At 37.3% G+C, this 18,972-nt stretch overlaps 1 protein-coding gene across 1 annotated transcript in view; it reads right to left on the reverse strand.

Annotated features, from left to right (window-relative positions):
* Window positions 1-18,972, reverse strand: part of KIAA1109 (KIAA1109 ortholog) — a 116,771-nt gene that overhangs the window by 87,104 nt on the left and 10,695 nt on the right. The window contains exons 3-12 of the mRNA XM_014949955.1: window positions 17,577-17,693; window positions 14,625-14,703; window positions 13,880-13,944; window positions 10,166-10,352; window positions 8,928-9,009; window positions 8,201-8,394; window positions 4,444-4,523; window positions 3,022-3,172; window positions 983-1,139; window positions 120-198 (exon numbers count right to left, since the gene is read on the reverse strand). Coding sequence (XP_014805441.1) covers window positions 120-198; window positions 983-1,139; window positions 3,022-3,172; window positions 4,444-4,523; window positions 8,201-8,394; window positions 8,928-9,009; window positions 10,166-10,352; window positions 13,880-13,944; window positions 14,625-14,703; window positions 17,577-17,693 — 1,191 coding nt within the window. The remainder of the gene's footprint in view (window positions 1-119; window positions 199-982; window positions 1,140-3,021; window positions 3,173-4,443; window positions 4,524-8,200; window positions 8,395-8,927; window positions 9,010-10,165; window positions 10,353-13,879; window positions 13,945-14,624; window positions 14,704-17,576; window positions 17,694-18,972) is intronic.

An 18,972-nucleotide genomic window follows, 5' to 3' on the forward strand; every position in this document is an offset into this window, starting at 1 on the left:
AAGAATATACCACTCAAAGTCACAAAGGAAAAACACTACAAGACATTCACACACATAGCAATTAAGAAAAATGCTCCGGAAAAACATTAGGAAAACAATTAAGCTTAGCCTTAACTCACCATTTTCACGCACTGTCATGGGAATATTTATTTCCAAATATGATCCTGCACCAACGTTTACATGTACAGCATTAGTTTCCTGTATTGCAAGAAAGTAAAAAAGTCCAAACATCATTTCTTGGCTCAGCACATCAACCAGTGTACCTTATGCCTCTGGCTACCATTATCCACACCTAGATTAAGACACCAGATGACTGGTGTCTTTCTAGCCTTCAGAAAATTTACTAATGAACTATCTATGAGCAATGATATCAAATAACACAAATTTTAGGCTGTCTTAGGTCCACAAATACAAACAGCGTAAGAGGGCAAATGAAAATACATTTCTAACAGTACACTTTCTAACATTTTCAGTCACACACACAAAAAAAAGGAAGAAACCAGGTATACAATGAAGTCACACTACATCCCATTCATAACAGCAGCAGCAAGGGAAAGAAAAATCCAAATCCCTACACATATGCATCTTTTTTTCCCTTCATTATCATCTCTCAAGTAATATTCGATATTCATCCAATATCAGAAGAAATTATCTTTTCATCATGGTGAGCATCCTTGTAATGAAAAATTGCACAGGAAATGTCCAGAACATGAGTTCCCAAGACTGCAGGAGCTGTCATGGCTTAAGGTGTAGCTTTAAGGCTTAAAAGAAACTTTAAATAAACCAACAAATATTAATGTCTCTCAGCCAGTATTTCTCTTTGAAGCATTTAAACATGATTATGGAAAGCTAAAACAGAAATCTCCTAGCTTTTAAAACCAATGTTCTGTAATAAACACCCAAAACAAGTAAAAATACAACCAAAAAGCATTGTGTAATCAACATAGACAAATTATTTTCTAGATAAATTCTCATTGTTTACCCTGTTTTTGGTAAAAAGCAAATCAATGGTGGCATCTGCAATAATATTCATTCGCAGTTCGAAAGCAAGGATCTGTCTTGGTTTCCCAGGCTGAGCAATTTCTGAGACTTTCATAACTTGGTAGTCTGGTGGGAAGAAAAACTTCCACAAGCAATCCCTAGTGAGGAAGACAGAAGGGAAAAAAAAAAAAAAAGGAAAAAAAAAAAAAGAAGAGAGTTGTTTATTCACAGAAGAAATATATATATATTTATACATATTTATGCATCCATTTGCTTCACTTAATTGTTTTCCAGTTAGCTGAGTCGTTAGACAACCACTGGATGTGATAAGAAAGAATGTTTCAAGTCTTCATCATGGATGCCTTCCAACTCATTACTGAAATCTCCCAAAGAAGTGACTTTTGGATAAAAGCCATAACCGGACAGATCATAAATGATTCAGAAAAAAAAATATTTTCATTTAGATAGCAAACAAGCTATGTTTTTCTTCTTATTCCTAACCTCTGGTTTACAAATCTGCTACAAAAACATAGTAGGAAGTAATCTGTTTATGCTTCTGTTTGTGCATAAATAATTTATGTAATGCCCAAAAATAAACAAAATAAAAAACTTTAGGACCTCAGAATGGGAGTCAAATGAAGCCTACATTTCTACAGACTTGTATCTGTACATGCAGCTACATGAAACTGAAGCCACAGCGATGAAGCACAGACAGCATAGCTTATATAGGTCTCACAGGGCTGGAATTAGGTCTTTAGGGGAGGTAGCAGTTTCCTGAACACAGCACCTGACCACTATAGCAGCTTAAAATTTAAAAAAAAAAAAAAAAAAAAAAAAAAAGGCAAAAAAACCCAACAACAAAACCTTCACAACACACATCGTCAAAAGCCTGGGGAAACCCAAGATTTTATTGTACAGTGTACTAAAGAGCTGTATTTGTAGAAGTCCTTCTATGAATTTAAGAGTGCAAAACCCACAGAACTCCTACAGATTCGTGCTTCGAAAACATTCAGAATCATTCCAAATATTTATATTCTATCTATGGCATGATGCAAAAGTGTTCCCAGGTATGTATCTATAAACTCTATGGATGCTGCATAGGCACCAAACTGCCTTCCATTTAGCCAGTTAAAATTATTAAAAGCATACCATCATAGAGCAAGCATTCTTGGTGATATTAAAAATATCATTAATGATTCACTGACTTCGTGCTCCTAGCAAAGCACTGTTCTAGACACTGGCACTTTCTCTTAAATTCTCTAAGACACTGTCATATCTAATGACTACTCTTAGGAGTGTGAGGATGGCAGACCAAAGAGACAGTTAATCATAATAGCTTCACAGGAGAATTAATGGAGGCCAAGAGAAGTATCAATCTGTAATTAATAAGGGAAAAGAGGGAAAGCACTGATTATGTCACTTTTACTTAATAGTCTTTTACTCTCTAAACAATCCTATTGTCTCCACCAGAAACTGATGCACAAAACATCGAGGGCTAAGTAAAGAACAGTGGTAGAGTTCTGGCCTAATATTTCGTCACTAAAATATCTAAATAATAAATACTTCGGAGACCACATTAGGCTGTTGATTTTCCCAGGCAGGGATAAGTGGTTCCCCCTCATCATTTTCATAGCTAGATTTGTACTTCACTAAATTTTTCTCATCAACACGCAGTGTGTTCTCACCCATGAGGTAACAGGAGCTTGACAAGTCTAAGGATAACCAATTAAAATGTTAAACCCTTAAGTATGTAACACTTAATAAAAAGTAAAACTACTTTGCTCACAAAAAATAGGAATATAATTTATTAATTTAATAATAAAAATTCACTGAGCGATCCTAACTTTGGAAGCCTAACAAGATAAAAGACAATGAATTTACTAATACCGAACCATTGTGACAGGACTCTTTTTTCAGATTGCCATGTCTAATTCATACAAATTCGAAGTCTGAGCAATCACACCCTGGAAACTTTACAGCGTTTTCTCAAGAATAACAGATATTAAAGATTAAAGCTGAAGATGGAAATCATGATAATACCTCTGCCTATCAGCCCAAGGTCCATAGTTGAAGTCTGTTCCTTTTCCACAAACAATGTCCAAACCCCAGCATGGTGGCAGATCCTGTAATTTGCTGTCTTCGTTGTTTGTTTCTCCATCATTACTTTCCTCCGTCTCCTCTGGTACAAGACCTATATTATAGAATATAATAAATGGATTATTAAAGGAAGCTGCTTCAAATTAACATGAAACAATGTTTCCTAAGCACAGGAAAATTAAAGTGTCCTGATGTCAGTTTTATTTGAGACCACTACGTTACATAAATATCGAGCCACAGTTCAACGCAGACTCCCAGGGGAAGGGCAAGAATATGACCAAAAATCCTCAGGATTTTCTGGAGCATTGCTCACTGATGGCAGTGAAACGCTGACATATTCAGCAGTTTTATCTCTTAAGTATGCTTTTTACCAATACAGGCTTTCACACCTCCACATTCAGTTACAAACGCTACTTACAAATCAGGTTTTGAAACAAATAAGATTTATTTAAAATAATTTGTACAGACAATGCGAGCAAATAATAAGGAAGACTTACTACAACAGACCCAGAGTTACTAGTAAAAATTCAAATAGTCATTCAGCAGCAACCCAAAATTGCTACCTATCCTATACTAGTATATATCATTATTGAACATGTTACCTTTGTTCAAGATTCAGGCAATATTTTAAGTGGAGTCAGAGCAAAAGCTCTTGCAAACCAAAAAAAACTTCAGCAAAATGGTAATATAACACACTGAACTTAAAGTGAAAAAGACACCGCAATGTTCAGGAATCAATCCATCAAATCAATTTCCCAAAAACCCCAGCAGGTACTGACCAGAAATTGTTTCCTCTCCTGAAATACTTTTGGCAACTTACATGATTTAAGTTTACAGCTTAAAACAGAACTTGTTTCAAGAACAAATATCAAGAGTAATTGCTTCCATGCATGGCTTGCAGAAGGCACTGCTGACAGAGTACATACAGCTATATAAAACTATTCACTGATAAATGTTTGTTCTACATGTACAGTTATTTTATCTATGGAACTCCCCAGCCCTCTTACATGAAACAGTCTAGAAGTTGAAAACAACCATTAAAAGAACCGCAGCTCAAAATTTCACTCCCTTCTAAATATGAAACATGAAGTCTCTCCTATTTGTTTCAGAAAAAATAACTTACAAACTTAAAAGCGTTCATAAGCGTACTTATGAAGGCTTTTATTGGCTCCACTAACTATTGGCTCTACACTAACTCTTTCAGCCCAGAAATTGTTCAGCATGAAATAAAAAAAAAAAAAAAAAAAAAAATTTTCCAAAAAAAAAAAAAAAAAAAAAGAAATTGTCCACCAAGTCCAGACAACTAAATTAACAAATAGCCTTCAAATCTCTTAAAATTTTATCTTTGTATTGAAAAGAAGGTACCTGGTTCATCCATGTAGTAATAGATATCAACATCATTGGACTGCATTACAACAAAACCTTCACCCATCAGCCTTGGTGGTCTGCAATGGAAAAGAGTGCAAAGATAAAGATTAAAAAGCAATGCACTGACATTAATCTTTATGAATTCAAGTTATTTTAAATGCAACATATTATGCACAATAGAAGAGATTACATATGTCAGGCTCACCTGTAGCTCGTATGTACTACATATTTAACCACAGAACCATCAATAAAACTGCTATCTGTATCAAGCAAGCCAACAGTGGAGATACACTGCATGGAGCACCTGACCAGAAAGACTTTGCGGGCAAGACTCAAGTTTTATGCAATCCCAAGACACCAGCTCTGCACGTCTGTGCTGGTCTTGCCAGCAGCCTGACTGCAGGCTGCCTGCAAGAGCCACCAGCTGCCATATCTACCAGGCATCGGGCCCATGACATTAGCAGAAGGGTGGACAGAATAGACAGAAGTGCCTGGGCCACACCACAGTCTGTCCAAATGCAGCTGTTTGTAAGCTAAATTTGAAGTGCAGGTTCTAACTTCAGTTAGTCTTTCCCTCCCTATCGTGCCGTGATTCCTGGTCTATCTGCTCTCTTGGACTAAAAGAGCTTCTGAAAATAAACACTGTGAATATTCAAGTCTACCTAGTCTCAAGTCTCCTATCAAAAAGGCAACTGTCACATTGCTAGGCTATGTCTGCCCTGATTTGCAAAAAATACTTGATCATTATGTTATGATTATTATTACATAAAGTAACTTAAATGTTTAGTTAACTCAAGCATGAAGATACCAGGTTCCTCTCCACAAAGACACTTCTCAGGTATTATAAACCACAACCAACTACCAAAGTTTTACTTTCAATGTTTCTTTACATCGAGTTCCTTTCTCCTTGTCCTACATCACTCTTGCACTTGCTAATTGTTTTCTTACTAAAATAGCACTCTAAACCAAAGGGACAAGCCATCTTCAGTAATTAGACCATTAGTTAAGAAAAAAAAAAAAAGGCTGCTGTTCCTTAATAACATTTCCTTCAATATAAAAGGATGTAAGTGATGAAACTAATACACGAAACACTTCGCCTAACACTACTATATTGGTATATTAGAATCTCTTTCTTACAGTGTTACCACATGTTAATTTACATAATATTACATTTTATAGTAGTAATAATATTATAATGTGAAAATTCTAGTTTTACTGCAAAAGTCATTTTTGCCACTTTTCTAAATTTCCACCTCTTAAGACAAAAAGAAAATTCCAATGAGAGAAATACAAGGTCTAAGAGCGTGAAGCACACTGCTCGTTTGACCACAGCTCAAGCTCAGGAAAGCTTGGAAAATAAGTAAGACGGCAGATGCAGATTCCATGTACTGCCAGAAAGCAACACAGCAGTAACCTTAAGATCAATTTTATTTTGAGACTAACGACAGCAGTGAAAGATGAAATACTTTCTATTCACTCCCAATTTTCCAACTATTATTTTTTTCTGTCCCAAAATGAATTGCCCTCCCCAAGAGATGCAAATAGAGCAAGATGTGAAAAAAATTGTTTAGTGGTTCAGGAACAGAAGTGGGAAGGAAAGCATTTAGAGATACATAAATAGTAGTTCACGGGAAGAACGCGTTTTATTCTGCCCACACTCCTCAATGGGCACACACAGGTCAGCAAGACTGGGAAGAGCATGGTGGCACAGCAGCGTGAGTTGTACTTTTTCTTAATAGCAATGAATTCCATGATCAGTGTTCACTGTACAGCCATGCAAAAAAAAAAAAAATATATATATACAACAGTACTGCTTCTTTTAGCTGTATTCTCAACTTAAAGCGCACATGAAACTACCTCTGCAGAAAATGGGAAAATGCCTAATGAGGCCACCCAACCCACCCTCAGCAGGAATAATTACACCTTGCTGGACTTAGCTGATGGAGGTGGCAGAACCTTAGAAACCTCACCACAGGCCATTTGCAAAATCAAATTAGACAACGGCAATGAATGATAATGAGATTATCATCACCATTAAAAAGTATTTCCTAATATCTATCCTAAACTTCCACTTTGAGCCTGCTTAGTCACTGCTCTGCAAACTTGTTCTGCTCTGATCCGCTTTTCCTAGCATGACCTTTATTTTTTTTTCCTTGAGCTTTGGAGGATTTATTTGCAAAAAGAGATGGAGGCATTGAGATTCCCGTTCATAACATAAGACAATTTTCAAGGTGAGTTTTTGATGCTTTTATCGATTAGTCAGTCTGTTACAAATTTCATCAAGTCACTTCGCTGTCTTTTATACATGCATTGCCTGCAGGAATTTCTGGTAGTTAAGACAACAAGCTTAATTTTTAAGCCAAAGGAGCATAAGAGGGCAGGCTCTAAAGATTCGAACATTCCCATTTCCAGTGAACTGGGTCATTTGTTAAATCTACCCAGTAAATTAGGGCACATTTTCTGCACACATGCCATCCTTCAGCCATCAGGAGCTACAGGGATGGTAACAGCATGGAAAGAAAATACTTAGCGGAAGCAGGAGAAAAAGCTAATAGTTTGAGTATCTTAATCTTATTTTATTTAATCTTGTTTGTTTTCAGTATTAGTTGGAGAAATTTCCTGTCATCATGTTGGAAGAGTAAGATCCTCTCCACATCCACAGAATGTTCTTTGGAAACACATAAAGGCATATCATAGAGAGCAGTATTTGGCTGATACAAAGCCAATTAAGGTATAGTCAAATGATGCACGGCTTAATTCCAAACATCATAATTCATTTTCTGGATATTGTTGCTTCGGAAATATAAAATAGGTGTAATCTTTTTACATGCACCCATACACACAATTGTCCAAGGATAGTATACATTATTTATTTTTTGTTGAGCAAATGACACCTGTGAAAGGCTTTAAAATTTAGCATTTTTGTCCAAATTATCTGTTGAATATATAACATTGTAAGCATTAATAAGATAATACAGAAAATTCTGGATATGACGTCTGTACCATATTGATTGGGGATGTTAATATGGTATGCACATAAAACATACCATTTAACATTGCTGGTTAAACAAGAATCCTAGTGTCAAACCATTTCATAAAGGAGCCCTTTCTTTTGTTTGACTTATTACCTTTCAGTTTGTTAAAGCTGCGTAACCCTGCTTATGCACACACAGGTATATAGCAATTACTGAGCAACTTTTGCCCATTTTTACAAGGTATTTTCCAAACTATATGTGAGTCAGCTCTACAGAAGTCAACACCTTAAACTTTGCATTTATCCCAGAAATTTAGTGCTATCAAAGCCTGCGTACAGCTACAGTACCTGAGTGAAAGAAAATAAAAGCTGACAGCAGGATGCCCCATCTCTGGAGGTGTTCAAGGCCAGGCTGGATGGGGCTCTGAGCAAGTTGGTGTAGTGGAAGATACCCCTGGACATGGCAGGGGGTTGACCTTTAACTGTCCCTTCCAATTCAAACCATTCTATGATTCTGTGATGAATCATATTGCAGAACACACCAAAAAAAAAAAAAAAACCAACCCAAAAACTATGATGAGACAGAAAAACAGTACTTTTCTCCATAGATAAAATCATTTCAAAGATCCAACGTTTTTAAAACCTTCAGCATGGTAAAAATGCCAACTGTCTAAACACACTAAGAAAAATTAAGCCACAGAAAAACAACCAACTTACTTTTCTTCGTTTTCTTAAAATAAATAATAAAATAATGCAGAAACAAAAATACCCCAAACTTACTCATCATTTTGAAGACCAACATATCTTGGACTCGGAACCAGCATGACTCTAACATTTTCCAATTTTCCTTTCACGATGTGCATAAACTGATCAAGGTGGCTCGAAGGTGGTTTTGTGGTGTATGTCAAAAAAGCATCATCAAAGTTAATACAAAGTGTTTGTGGCTGATAATGATTCCCAAATGCTAAGCGACCCTAAATGAAAAGAAAATCCAATTACTCATTATGCACTGCTCTTTTACATATAATTATATATAATTTCCCTATAATAATATATTTTAACCAGCCATATGTAAATAAAGACCATGGACAAAAATCCTGGCCATATTCTGTGCACATCTAAAAATACTACCTTGTACCTTAAACTCTCAATATTCTATCTCCTATCACCTCTATACCAGTTTTCCTGGATTTTTGGGGAGAGGCAACATCAACTTTTAAGGAATGTGTCCAAATATCCCTATTAAAAGATGCAAGGAAGAAAAGAAAAAAGAAGAAAAAAAAACCCTGAAACTTCCCACAACAGAGAAAATAACTGTGTGTTCCATCACCACCAGCAGGATTTGTGCCTGTGTCACGGGAGTGCTGGTGGTGTCATTTAAAAACTTTTTTAAAACACGAAGAAGAACAAAAAAACTCAAAAGGAATGTATAAGAAAACTGAATGGCAAACCAGATTTTTAAGCATATACTGCTAAATATTTTCATTATCAGGGTCTTTTCACTTACTGTGCTCACGTTGACTTTAATGACTGGAATAAGCGATCTCCACGAAGAAGAAGGATCTTGAGATTCTGTTTTTACTTTAACACTATGGGAAAAAATGGGGTTTATTATTTTGTCTTTTCCACTGAACAGCTAACCAACCTTTTCTTCTAGGAGTCTAGTGCACAAATCTCAGGGAACACTCCTTCCCACAAGGGTGCCTCCTCTAAGGGACCTGCTAGAATACTACTGCAGACTCCTCCACAGCCTGGAAGACCAGCCCAAAGCACACACAGCTACGTCTTGGGTGCTAGTACACTGAGCTGACATAGGCAGAAAATAAGCATGTCATGTGTAACCCAGAGCAATAGTTCAATACATGTTCCTTAGGGAAACCTGGTCTGTTCTAAATATTCCTATTTAGGTGCAGGATTTTTCATTTCCCAAGACACACCCCCTCCAAAGGCAGAAGTCCTTCCTGCACTGTCAATAAGGGCCTAAGATGAAAACGTGAAAAGCCTGGCTTGGAGGTACAGCCCTTCCCCAAACTCAGGGCTGCCACAGCATCCCACAGCTGCCCACTATGTAATTTAGTCACATGCACTGGTCTGGCCAACAGCAGTGAAAGGACTCAAGTCTCATTAGATCTTCTCTGCTCCTGCCAATAAATCAGTCTGATGTGATTCTGCCCAATGAGAGTAGCCTTATTGAACATCGAACTCCACTACACATGAACCCGCACTGTGTTTTCTGGGCTACCTCAAAAAAAAGAATCAAATAAGAAAAGGTTTCCGTAGCTATACACAAACGCACTCCCCCTAAAAAGACAATTTGTGAAACCAGTCCAAGCTTAAAGCTCAAAAACCAAGTCAGTCCTCCCAACACCACACAGATCCTCACACTTTGTCTTTTCAACGAGCACCTATTACTTCTACCAAGCAATACCATTATTATTCTGCAAGCATAACCTTCTTTGACACATGTTCCCTTTCCGCAGTGTGCTTCAAATAGATTTTTCAACCTGTCTCTGATCATTAAACAAAGAGTGTTTGGTTTGTTTCGTTGTGATTTTTAATTATTATGGTAGGAAGTCTGAGGAAAGGAAAAAGATTTAGACTGTCAGGCTTGTCAGTGCAATTTCTCTCTCAGCTGTGCTTCAACCATTTGGCCTCCAGAGCACATGTTAACAAAACATTACCCAATTAGTTCAGCACTTTGCAGAACAAAGCATCAACAAAATAGCAAAATGAATAATAATTTACCTTTCAAGATTGGTATGTGTTCTCTGCCTCCCGTTCACTTGTGCTTTTTCATCATCTTTCTTTGCTGGAATTATTGTGGGATCCAAGCCAAATAGTTCTTGAAGTTGTCCATACAGCTCAGAACGGTTGTACACATGAAATTCAAAGTCATTCACCATAATATACAGTCGTGTTTCCGCCTTTGGATCTAAACAAATAGTAGGAAAAGAGTTTCTAATTCTATTTAAACATTTTCTTGCAATATTTACAGTATTTCAAATATGCAGATTTTGCAAAAACAATCTATATGGTAGTGAACAGCTGCTAAAGTACATATTAAGAAGCAATAAAAAAACCTCCACAAAATAATTACACCATTCCAAGCAAATCAGTAAAACTTGGCAAATAAGACAGTTGCATACAAAATATAAAAGCTGAAAGGCATTTTACCCTTGGGTCACAATCTAAAAATAAATCCGGGCAGGAGCTGCACAAAATGATAAATGAGGTTTACTTAGTCTCATATATAAAAACAAACAAACAAAAATCCCTCGTGAGGCTTCTGTGCTGTGCATTGGTGTCAACTTCTGCTTTTTAGCACAGGTACTTGAGACCAATTCAATCTCAAAAAACAAATGGTTTTCTAGCCAAGCTCTATGGTGCAGCACCCCTGAACTGGGAAAAAGCTTTCTTTTACTGAGAAACAGAAAACATTAATAGGCAGAACTAGCAAGAAGCATAGTCATTTTGCATAATTGGTGCAAAACTTCACAAATTTAAAATTTTAACTGTAATATCAGCTTGACTCTGATCCTTAAAAACTAGTTTAACGTTTGCTGATCACAGACAGAGCTGTTTGTGACATACTTTGACATACTTTTGCCTTAGATAGTTTGACCTAATTATGTACTTAATGCAAGAAAAAAGATCACATAATTTCCCCCTAATTACCCAGTTGAAAGAGTGCCCGTTACACATTCACTCTAGAGACCTGAGCTGCTCTAAAACCTGATCTGGCCTTTCTAAGTCAAAGAGACTTTTGGAAGCTGAAGCATCAATGGTTATTACAGCAGTCCCCAACCTGTAACTCAGGGGGTATAAACTGAAGGCAACACTACCCATAGACACCAGAAATTAAGAAGTCAGAGTGAACACCGCTGCTGCTGCGGTCAGGGTCAAGAGAAGAAATGCAGCTGCCCAAAAACCACAGTTTAGAGACACCTGCTTTATTAAATGTACCCTCTTTGCTAACAGATTCATCTGTTCCCCGATGCTATGTACCTGTACAACACTCTGTACATCAACAGCAACCCACCTTTTACCCCTCACATCTAAATTACCAGAAATTTCCGTATCATTATTAAAAAAAAAAAAGAATACTAAGTCTCCAGAAAGCACTGACATCACAGTTTTCTTGAACAGGAGACAGAAAAAAAGTTAATGAGCCAGTTTCAGTTCCTTCCTGTTTTCATAAAAGCACTATCAAATCTGTTAGTTGGTAATGTTAACTTGCATCAATAAGATATAGGCAAAGGATGACATGGACAAAGACTTGGATACACAATTGTTCACCTGGGAGATCTCAGTATCATCAAGAACACAAATAAATGTAATTTTTCAATTCCTGGAGGAAAGCATTAGACTTTATTAACTAAATTAAATCATATGCAGTAATTCATTTATTTAAAGGAGATTTACAGAGACAACCATCTCTTTTTCGTAATAACAAAAATAATATTTGACCTCCACACACCAATTCGGTTGCCTGACACTTCTGGAAAAAAAAAAGCCAAGAAAAAGCAACAAGCACATCTGAATATCGTATAGTTAAATGATTCAGAGAAGCATGTAAGTCATGTAAAAGTAACTGCCAGATTGATAGCAAAACACTGAAATTTTATCAACACTCGTTGGAATCAAGGTGACTAATACAGTCAAGGTTTTGACATTTGGTTCCTACAGAGTTTAATCAAGATGTATTGTTTATTTATTAGTTTTTCAAATGTTTGTATCACACCTACCCAAACAATTCAACATATACTCACTAAATAAAACCAAACTGAAACATGAAGTAAGTGCCCCCTGACAATAAAAAGTAAAGGAACTGGCTCTCAAAGCAGCATTCCTCCTTCAAACAGTATCTCTACTATGGGATATGGTTTTACAACATGAAAATTGATAATCTGCTGTGGCATCTAAGCCAAGACATCTGAGTGTCCCCTATTCACAACAAAATCCTCCGACTTTTGTTCCTAAACCACTTTCATGTCTCAAGTATGTACAAAACCAACTCTCAAATCCCAGTATGGTTTACCTTAACACTCAAGGCAGGAGAACAACCCACATACTTGACTTTTTCTATCAAGTTCTTTCAAGACTGGTATGACATGCCTAGTATAAACAAGTAATTATTTAAGAGATTATTTTATTCACGTGACTTTGTTGTCAGACCTATACACCTCTGACCTCCTTGGTTACTTGGATTATTTGTCCACTAATTCTGCCGCCTTAAACGCCAGCAGAAAAGATTAAAGCCTTGCAATACTGCCAAGCAAAAATATCACCATAAAAGACAGACAACTGTCTTGATTGCATTAAGTTCAATTCATTTTTTCATTCTGTGAGCCACTAAAGAAATATGTCTTAACTAGCAGACGAAGAAAATTCTATGAAAATCTGTTGGACAATAACCCATGGTTGGAAAAATCTAATCTAGATTCCACTTTTTGAATTAGTCTTCTTATGGTGTAAAGAACTTGAATTGTGTCCTGTCACCTCAAAAGCTTAGTAATGCCTCAATAAAAAGAAGTGAGCAACTCTTCTTAAGTCATATCACTATCTCGAACAGTGCCTTGTATTTACCTGCATAACACGTATGCAGTGCTCCTGCCACTGCCGAGTTGGTGCTGACAGAGCAACAGCTGTACCAGCTTGCTGACAAGTCTAAGAGGCTTCACACCAAAGGCCACTTCCAAAGGGGACATGGGAAAAAAAAAAGCCCTCCAAAGTTCAATGACCCTCTCAATCAGTGCCCTCCTCAACTGTAGACAGCTGCCATTTCTGGACCTCCTTGAATTAGCAATGGAGCTGTGACGCTTCAAAAGTCACGACAGACAGGACCTGAGACTCATTCAACCGGATTATAAACCTTTAAGTGACTAAGCACACATCACAAGGCTACTTATGTTTCCTCAGGGTTTTCTGCAGATACAATTAATCTCTTGCATCCGGTGTTAATCGTCCTTCCTCAGCCAGAGATAAGGAAGAAAAAGAAATGAATTTTTCACGCTTTCCCACTTCTATAACTACAGATGTCATCAAGACAGAGAGTTATCAAATACTAAAGAACATCCCATGCCTTAGTGCTTCTGGTAAAATACTGACAGCACGACACAAACTCAAAAAGTAAAATCACTTTCAGAACATAAGAAGTCTCTATTTATCAAAGTTATAAACTTCAATACAGGGTCAATTATGCTGAGACTACAGCAAATGAAGGCTACTATTAAGGTTAATGGTTTGTCTTCAGAAGGGCTCAAGTCCCTGATAAAGAATCCTGTATTTCATTGTATTGTCTACACAGATCAGCCAGTTAAAAGAACCCGTACCTTCTGTTTCAATGTACTTCAGGTACATATTAACAAATCCATTCACATGCATGCGATTGTACAAATGAATTATTTTTCTATAGGCTACCTGCAAACTTAAACTTTGAAAACTTTTTGAGAAACCTACCATGCTGTTTCTGCTTAGGGTTGTACATCTTCCACCAGCGAAATATGATAAATCCATCTTGAATTCTAAATCAAATAAAATCAGATAAAACAGAAGTTAAAAGAGTGATAATCCAAAATCCTGCATGCAGCTGCATGACACGTTGCCTTACGCAGTGCAGAGATCTGCAGCTGCAGTATTGTACAAGCAATATTAAAGCATTACTGCATAAAGCATACAGTACAATATACGATTACTGCATTAGCTGAAACTTGTATATAACTCCGTATCCATTGCCTTCTCAAGCCTTTCCAAATTTAACAGCAAGAATCAAAATGACAAACTGTTTGCTAGTGTGTGGTTCAAGACACAAATTATTCTCGATTCCAGTAAATAAATGCAAACCGCTTGGCCAAAATGAATCTTCCAGATTTAGAGGGGGAGCTTGAGGGACTGAAAGACATTAATGAGAAAACAGTTCTCCTTCAAACTCTGAAGTGTTTTCTTTTACAAATATTAAGGACAACCAGAATCTTCTCCAGTACTCACTTCCAATTGGTAATGCTCAAAGAGCAAATGAGCTAACAAGTCTCTAAGAATGTCTAAATACTGCTATCAAAAGAGTCAGTTTATTTTTAAAATTTATAAATATATTCATGGCTTATTTGTTAGACAGCATTTTGATATGTTATTTAGACATATACATTTACTGAATGTAATGAATGAAATCGCTATTTAGAAGAGCAAGTCCATTGCAAATTTGTACCTGATAGACATGTCTTCTGTGATGAAATAGATTTCACGAACCATGACTTTTCCAGACAGCACAGAGAACGAAAAGGAACCTAGTGTGAAAAAAAGTGTTTATCAGACATTAGCCTAAAGTTGTTGATGCTTTACTTTCTGAACAGGAAGAATATAGTATTCAATTATCTGAAATGGGTTTACTGGGTATCTTGAGTTCTCCCTATGAACACACACCGACTTTCAGAGGAGAAGGGAAGTCAGAGATTCAGAACATACAAGACAACTCTAAAAGATGCTGGGTTTGGCACCACCCAGAAATACAACCAAGCCCTGAGAGCCACGAGTCACTCAGGAACATTCAGGTGCTTTGCGACGCTTGTGAAAAGAGTTAGGAAAGCTATTTGGAACACTTGTAGTATCAAGCCATTGTATGCAGGACTATAATTAGCAAAATATGGATTCCTGAAAAATTAATTTTTCAAGATAAAATGGCTATAAGGTTTTCAGTCCAATTATTATGACAAATTGTGTTTACAGCAGAAAGGATTAACAAGCATGAAAAGACCAGCAGGTAATGCAATAGTCCATATTTTTCCTAAGCCTTTACACCTCATCCACAGAAAATTAAGTAAAACCTGATTAAAAAAAAAAAAATTAAAAAATCAACATTAATCGATTGAAACCAAGCTGTACATCATGAGATTTAATTAATGTTATGTTCTTCTTACTGATTAAGTTTAAAAAGAACACCATATATTTGGCCAGCTATGTCCAGCTGCCTTTACTTAATAGCAATTTCATCGAGAAATTTTAATAAAAGCCTATAGATCAAGTGTAGCAGCCAATAAGTTTTTCATCTATATTGCTGTTCAAAAAGCTGCATTTGAAGATGGTTTGGATTACAGTTCTAAAATTCTTGAGGACATAAGCAAATTATTGCAGGAGTCTCTTTGGCAGGCAACTGTGGGTGGGATTTTTTATTTTTGCGTTTTGATTACATTTATGATCAATAGTTCCAGAAAAGGTCCAGAACTAAAGTCATTGTTACTCTGGGAGTCAGACAGAGAAAGGCATGGAAGAGTAAATGAAAGAAAATTAGAAGTGTGATCAGAGTGAGGTTGGGGGATACAGCCCTCTGTGGCTCAGCACCAGATATTTTTGTAATGTGGGTGAGTGCCCAAGTGATTTGCACTGACCTCTTTTATTCAAAAATGTCTAAAAAAAAAAGTTAATGGATTTTGATGCAAATGTTCTAGCCAGTATAAATTCTACACATCACCGTCCCAGTATGGATTAACATGACTAGTTGTTCTGACAGCTTATTTAGAAAGCAAGGATACTGCCATAACAGAGAGTAAAGGCTACTGTGCCCCTCTGAACCCACTCCAGCAGTTGCTACCCACACTTCAGATCCCGTAAAACCAGCCTCAAAGGTGCAGGGAAGTGGGAAGTTGCACCCCTTAACACCAAACTATGAGACAAATTCAGAAGCAGATCAGGCAGGTTCCATGGAAGACTGAGGAAAAATACAAATGTGATGGGTGGACTGTTCAGTGGATGAGGAATTGGTTGGATGGTCACATTCAGAGGGTAGGGGTCAACGGCTCAGCGTCCAGCTGGAGATCGGTGGCAAGTGGTGTCCCTGAGGGATCCATATTGGGACCAGTACTGTTGAATAACTTCAGTGACATAGACAGTGGGATTGAGTGCACCCTCAGCAAGTTTGCAGATCACAGCAAGCTGGGTGGTATGGCTGACACATTGGAGGGACAGAATACCATCCAGAGGGATGTGGAGAAGCTCAAGAAGTGGGCCTGTGTGAACCTCATAAGGTTCAACAAGGCCTAGTGCAAGTTCCTGCACCTGGGCCAGGGCAACCCCCAGCATCCATACTGGCTGGAAGATGAAGGAATTGAGAGTAGCGCTGAGGAGAAGGACTAGGGGGTGCTGGTGGATGAAAAGCTGGACATGAGCCAACAATGTGCACTCACAGCCCAGAAGGCCAACCACATCCTAGACTGCAAAGGAAGCACAGCCAGCAGGCTGAGGGAGGTGATTCTGCCTGTCACGCCAGTTTTCCAGATTCCTAGGAATTAGATTTGAGCAGATAATCTCAAAACTAGATTCCTCTCTACTCTGCTCTGGTGAGACCCCACCTGGAATACTGCACCCAGCTCTAGAGCCCTCGGCACAGGAAAGATGGACCTGTTGGAGCAGGTCCAGAGGAGGGCCACAAAAACGACAAGACAAATAGTCTCGAGGGAGACCTTATTGCAGCCTTTCAGTACCTAAAGGGGACATACAGGAGAGATGGGGACAAACTTTTTTAGCAGGGCCTGTTGCAAAAGGACAAGGGGTAATGCCTTTAAACTAAAAGAGAATTTTAGACTAGATATAAGGAAGAATTTTCTTACAACGAGGGTGGTGGAAGACTGGAACAGGTTGTCCAAAGAGGTGGTCGATGCCCCATTCCTGGAAACTTCAAGGTCAGATTGGATGGGGCTCTGAGCAACCTAGTCTAGTGGAAGATGTCCCTGCTCATTGCAGGTGGGTTGGACTAGACCTTCTTTAAAGGTCCCTTCCAACCCAAACTATCCTATGATTCTATGACACTAACCATTATGATTACAGAGTTTTGAAAAAGAGGTAATGGAAAATACACAGATTTAAAGTACAGAAAGTATACAAACAAAAAAAGTAAACACAACTTAAAATTAAAAAAAACTCTCAAGTGAATTGTAATATAAAATAATGAGACACTTCAATGAAAAAGGGGGATGTTTTTCTTCCTACACCAAGAATCATCCCCTAAAGCATGATATTGCACTTCTTTTCTTCTTAAATTAAACCCATGATCATTTTCAAATTACTATAACAAAAGAACAATTTGATTTTAATTTGTGTTTTTAGCAAATTGAGGTGTAATAAAAAGCAGTAGATAAACAGCAGCATTACAGTAATGAGAACTTACCAATATGGATGTAGCCATGTTTATATAATCTGTTAAGAACCAACGTTAAAATGAGTCCAATGTTCCGGGAATTATAATAAGTTAGGTAGATAATCCATCCACAAGACAATATTGTCGCTGTTGAAAGATTAAAATGAATTAAAATATTTTTTAAAGTATGCTGACCTAGATAAAAGCCTTACCTATTAAGACAATAAAGCATAACAGTGTTCTTCCTACTCTCAAAAAAATTTTGAAATTGATGGGATGTTTTAATGGGTGTTTTCAGAGAGATGGTGTGAGAAGGCTGTGAACAGATGGCAAGAAAAAAAGAAGGGGAAACGGGAAATTCAGAAAAATATAGATTCTTCACTGCTTTTCTATTCCCTACTACAAAAAACCCTGTCCTCCAGGGGACCTGCAAAAGGCACCAGACATTTTATTACATATATCATCCAATAAGTTAAATTTCATAGGTCAAATCATAACATGCATTATTTCAAAACTTCCAAAAAAATAATGCCACAAAAGTCATCCTGTATTACTTCTCCACCCTTCTCCAAACCCATGAACTGTAACTTAAACTTTCATATCTTAAACACAGGAAACAACACTGTCACATCTGAAGTCTTTTCCTAAGTTGTTGTATCCAGAGAGAAATGTACCAGTACTTGGGTTAGCAGAAATCTGTCAACAGTTCAAGCATGGAATTTAAAAAATTAGGTCTGCTAATCCCCAAAGTAAATTTTACTTTAGTTGATTAAGAAGTAGTAACCTATTTCTAACTACAAGGGTTCTCAAAGCTTCCAGAAGGACAAACCCAAAAGGAATGTGACTGCCAGGGAATGGACTAGTTCTAATTCCCTTTACTGATAATTACCATTCAGTTTCATCCAAAACAGAGTAGAAAAGAAAGCATTTTTTGTATTTGAGGTATCTCTACTCATTATACTAACTGAACTTTGTAAAAGAGATTTTTCATTTATGTATACTCCTCATGCTGAAAAACTCAGATTTATTGTGCCTTTATGGGAAATTGGAAGTGCAGAAAGCCATATGGGTACCACACTTATACTCTGCACAGAGTTCAGATTATTACTCCAAAAAAAAAATCCAAAAAACCCAACCAAATACAACCCAGAAAAAATTGCTTCACTGCCTTGTAACAATGCCTGTGCTTTGTTGAAAGATACGGAGAAGGCAGAAGAGAAAGACTTGCATGACTTTTCCTTATTGGAAAATGGAATCAGTGTGGCCAAAATTCAAGTAGCTCACACACTAGGGCAGGTAAGCTGCTTGACATGTAAATCAAATCAAATTTGTGGGGGTGATTACACAGGAACAAGGTAGAGAGGGTTAAAGCTACACCCCAGGAAAGAAACTGCTCTTTGCACTCGGTGAAGGCACGCTCCAAGGA

Source organism: Calidris pugnax, unplaced genomic scaffold (genome assembly GCF_001431845.1).
Source record: "Calidris pugnax isolate Ruff unplaced genomic scaffold, ASM143184v1 scaffold42, whole genome shotgun sequence".
NCBI lineage: Eukaryota > Metazoa > Chordata > Aves > Charadriiformes > Scolopacidae > Calidris > Calidris pugnax.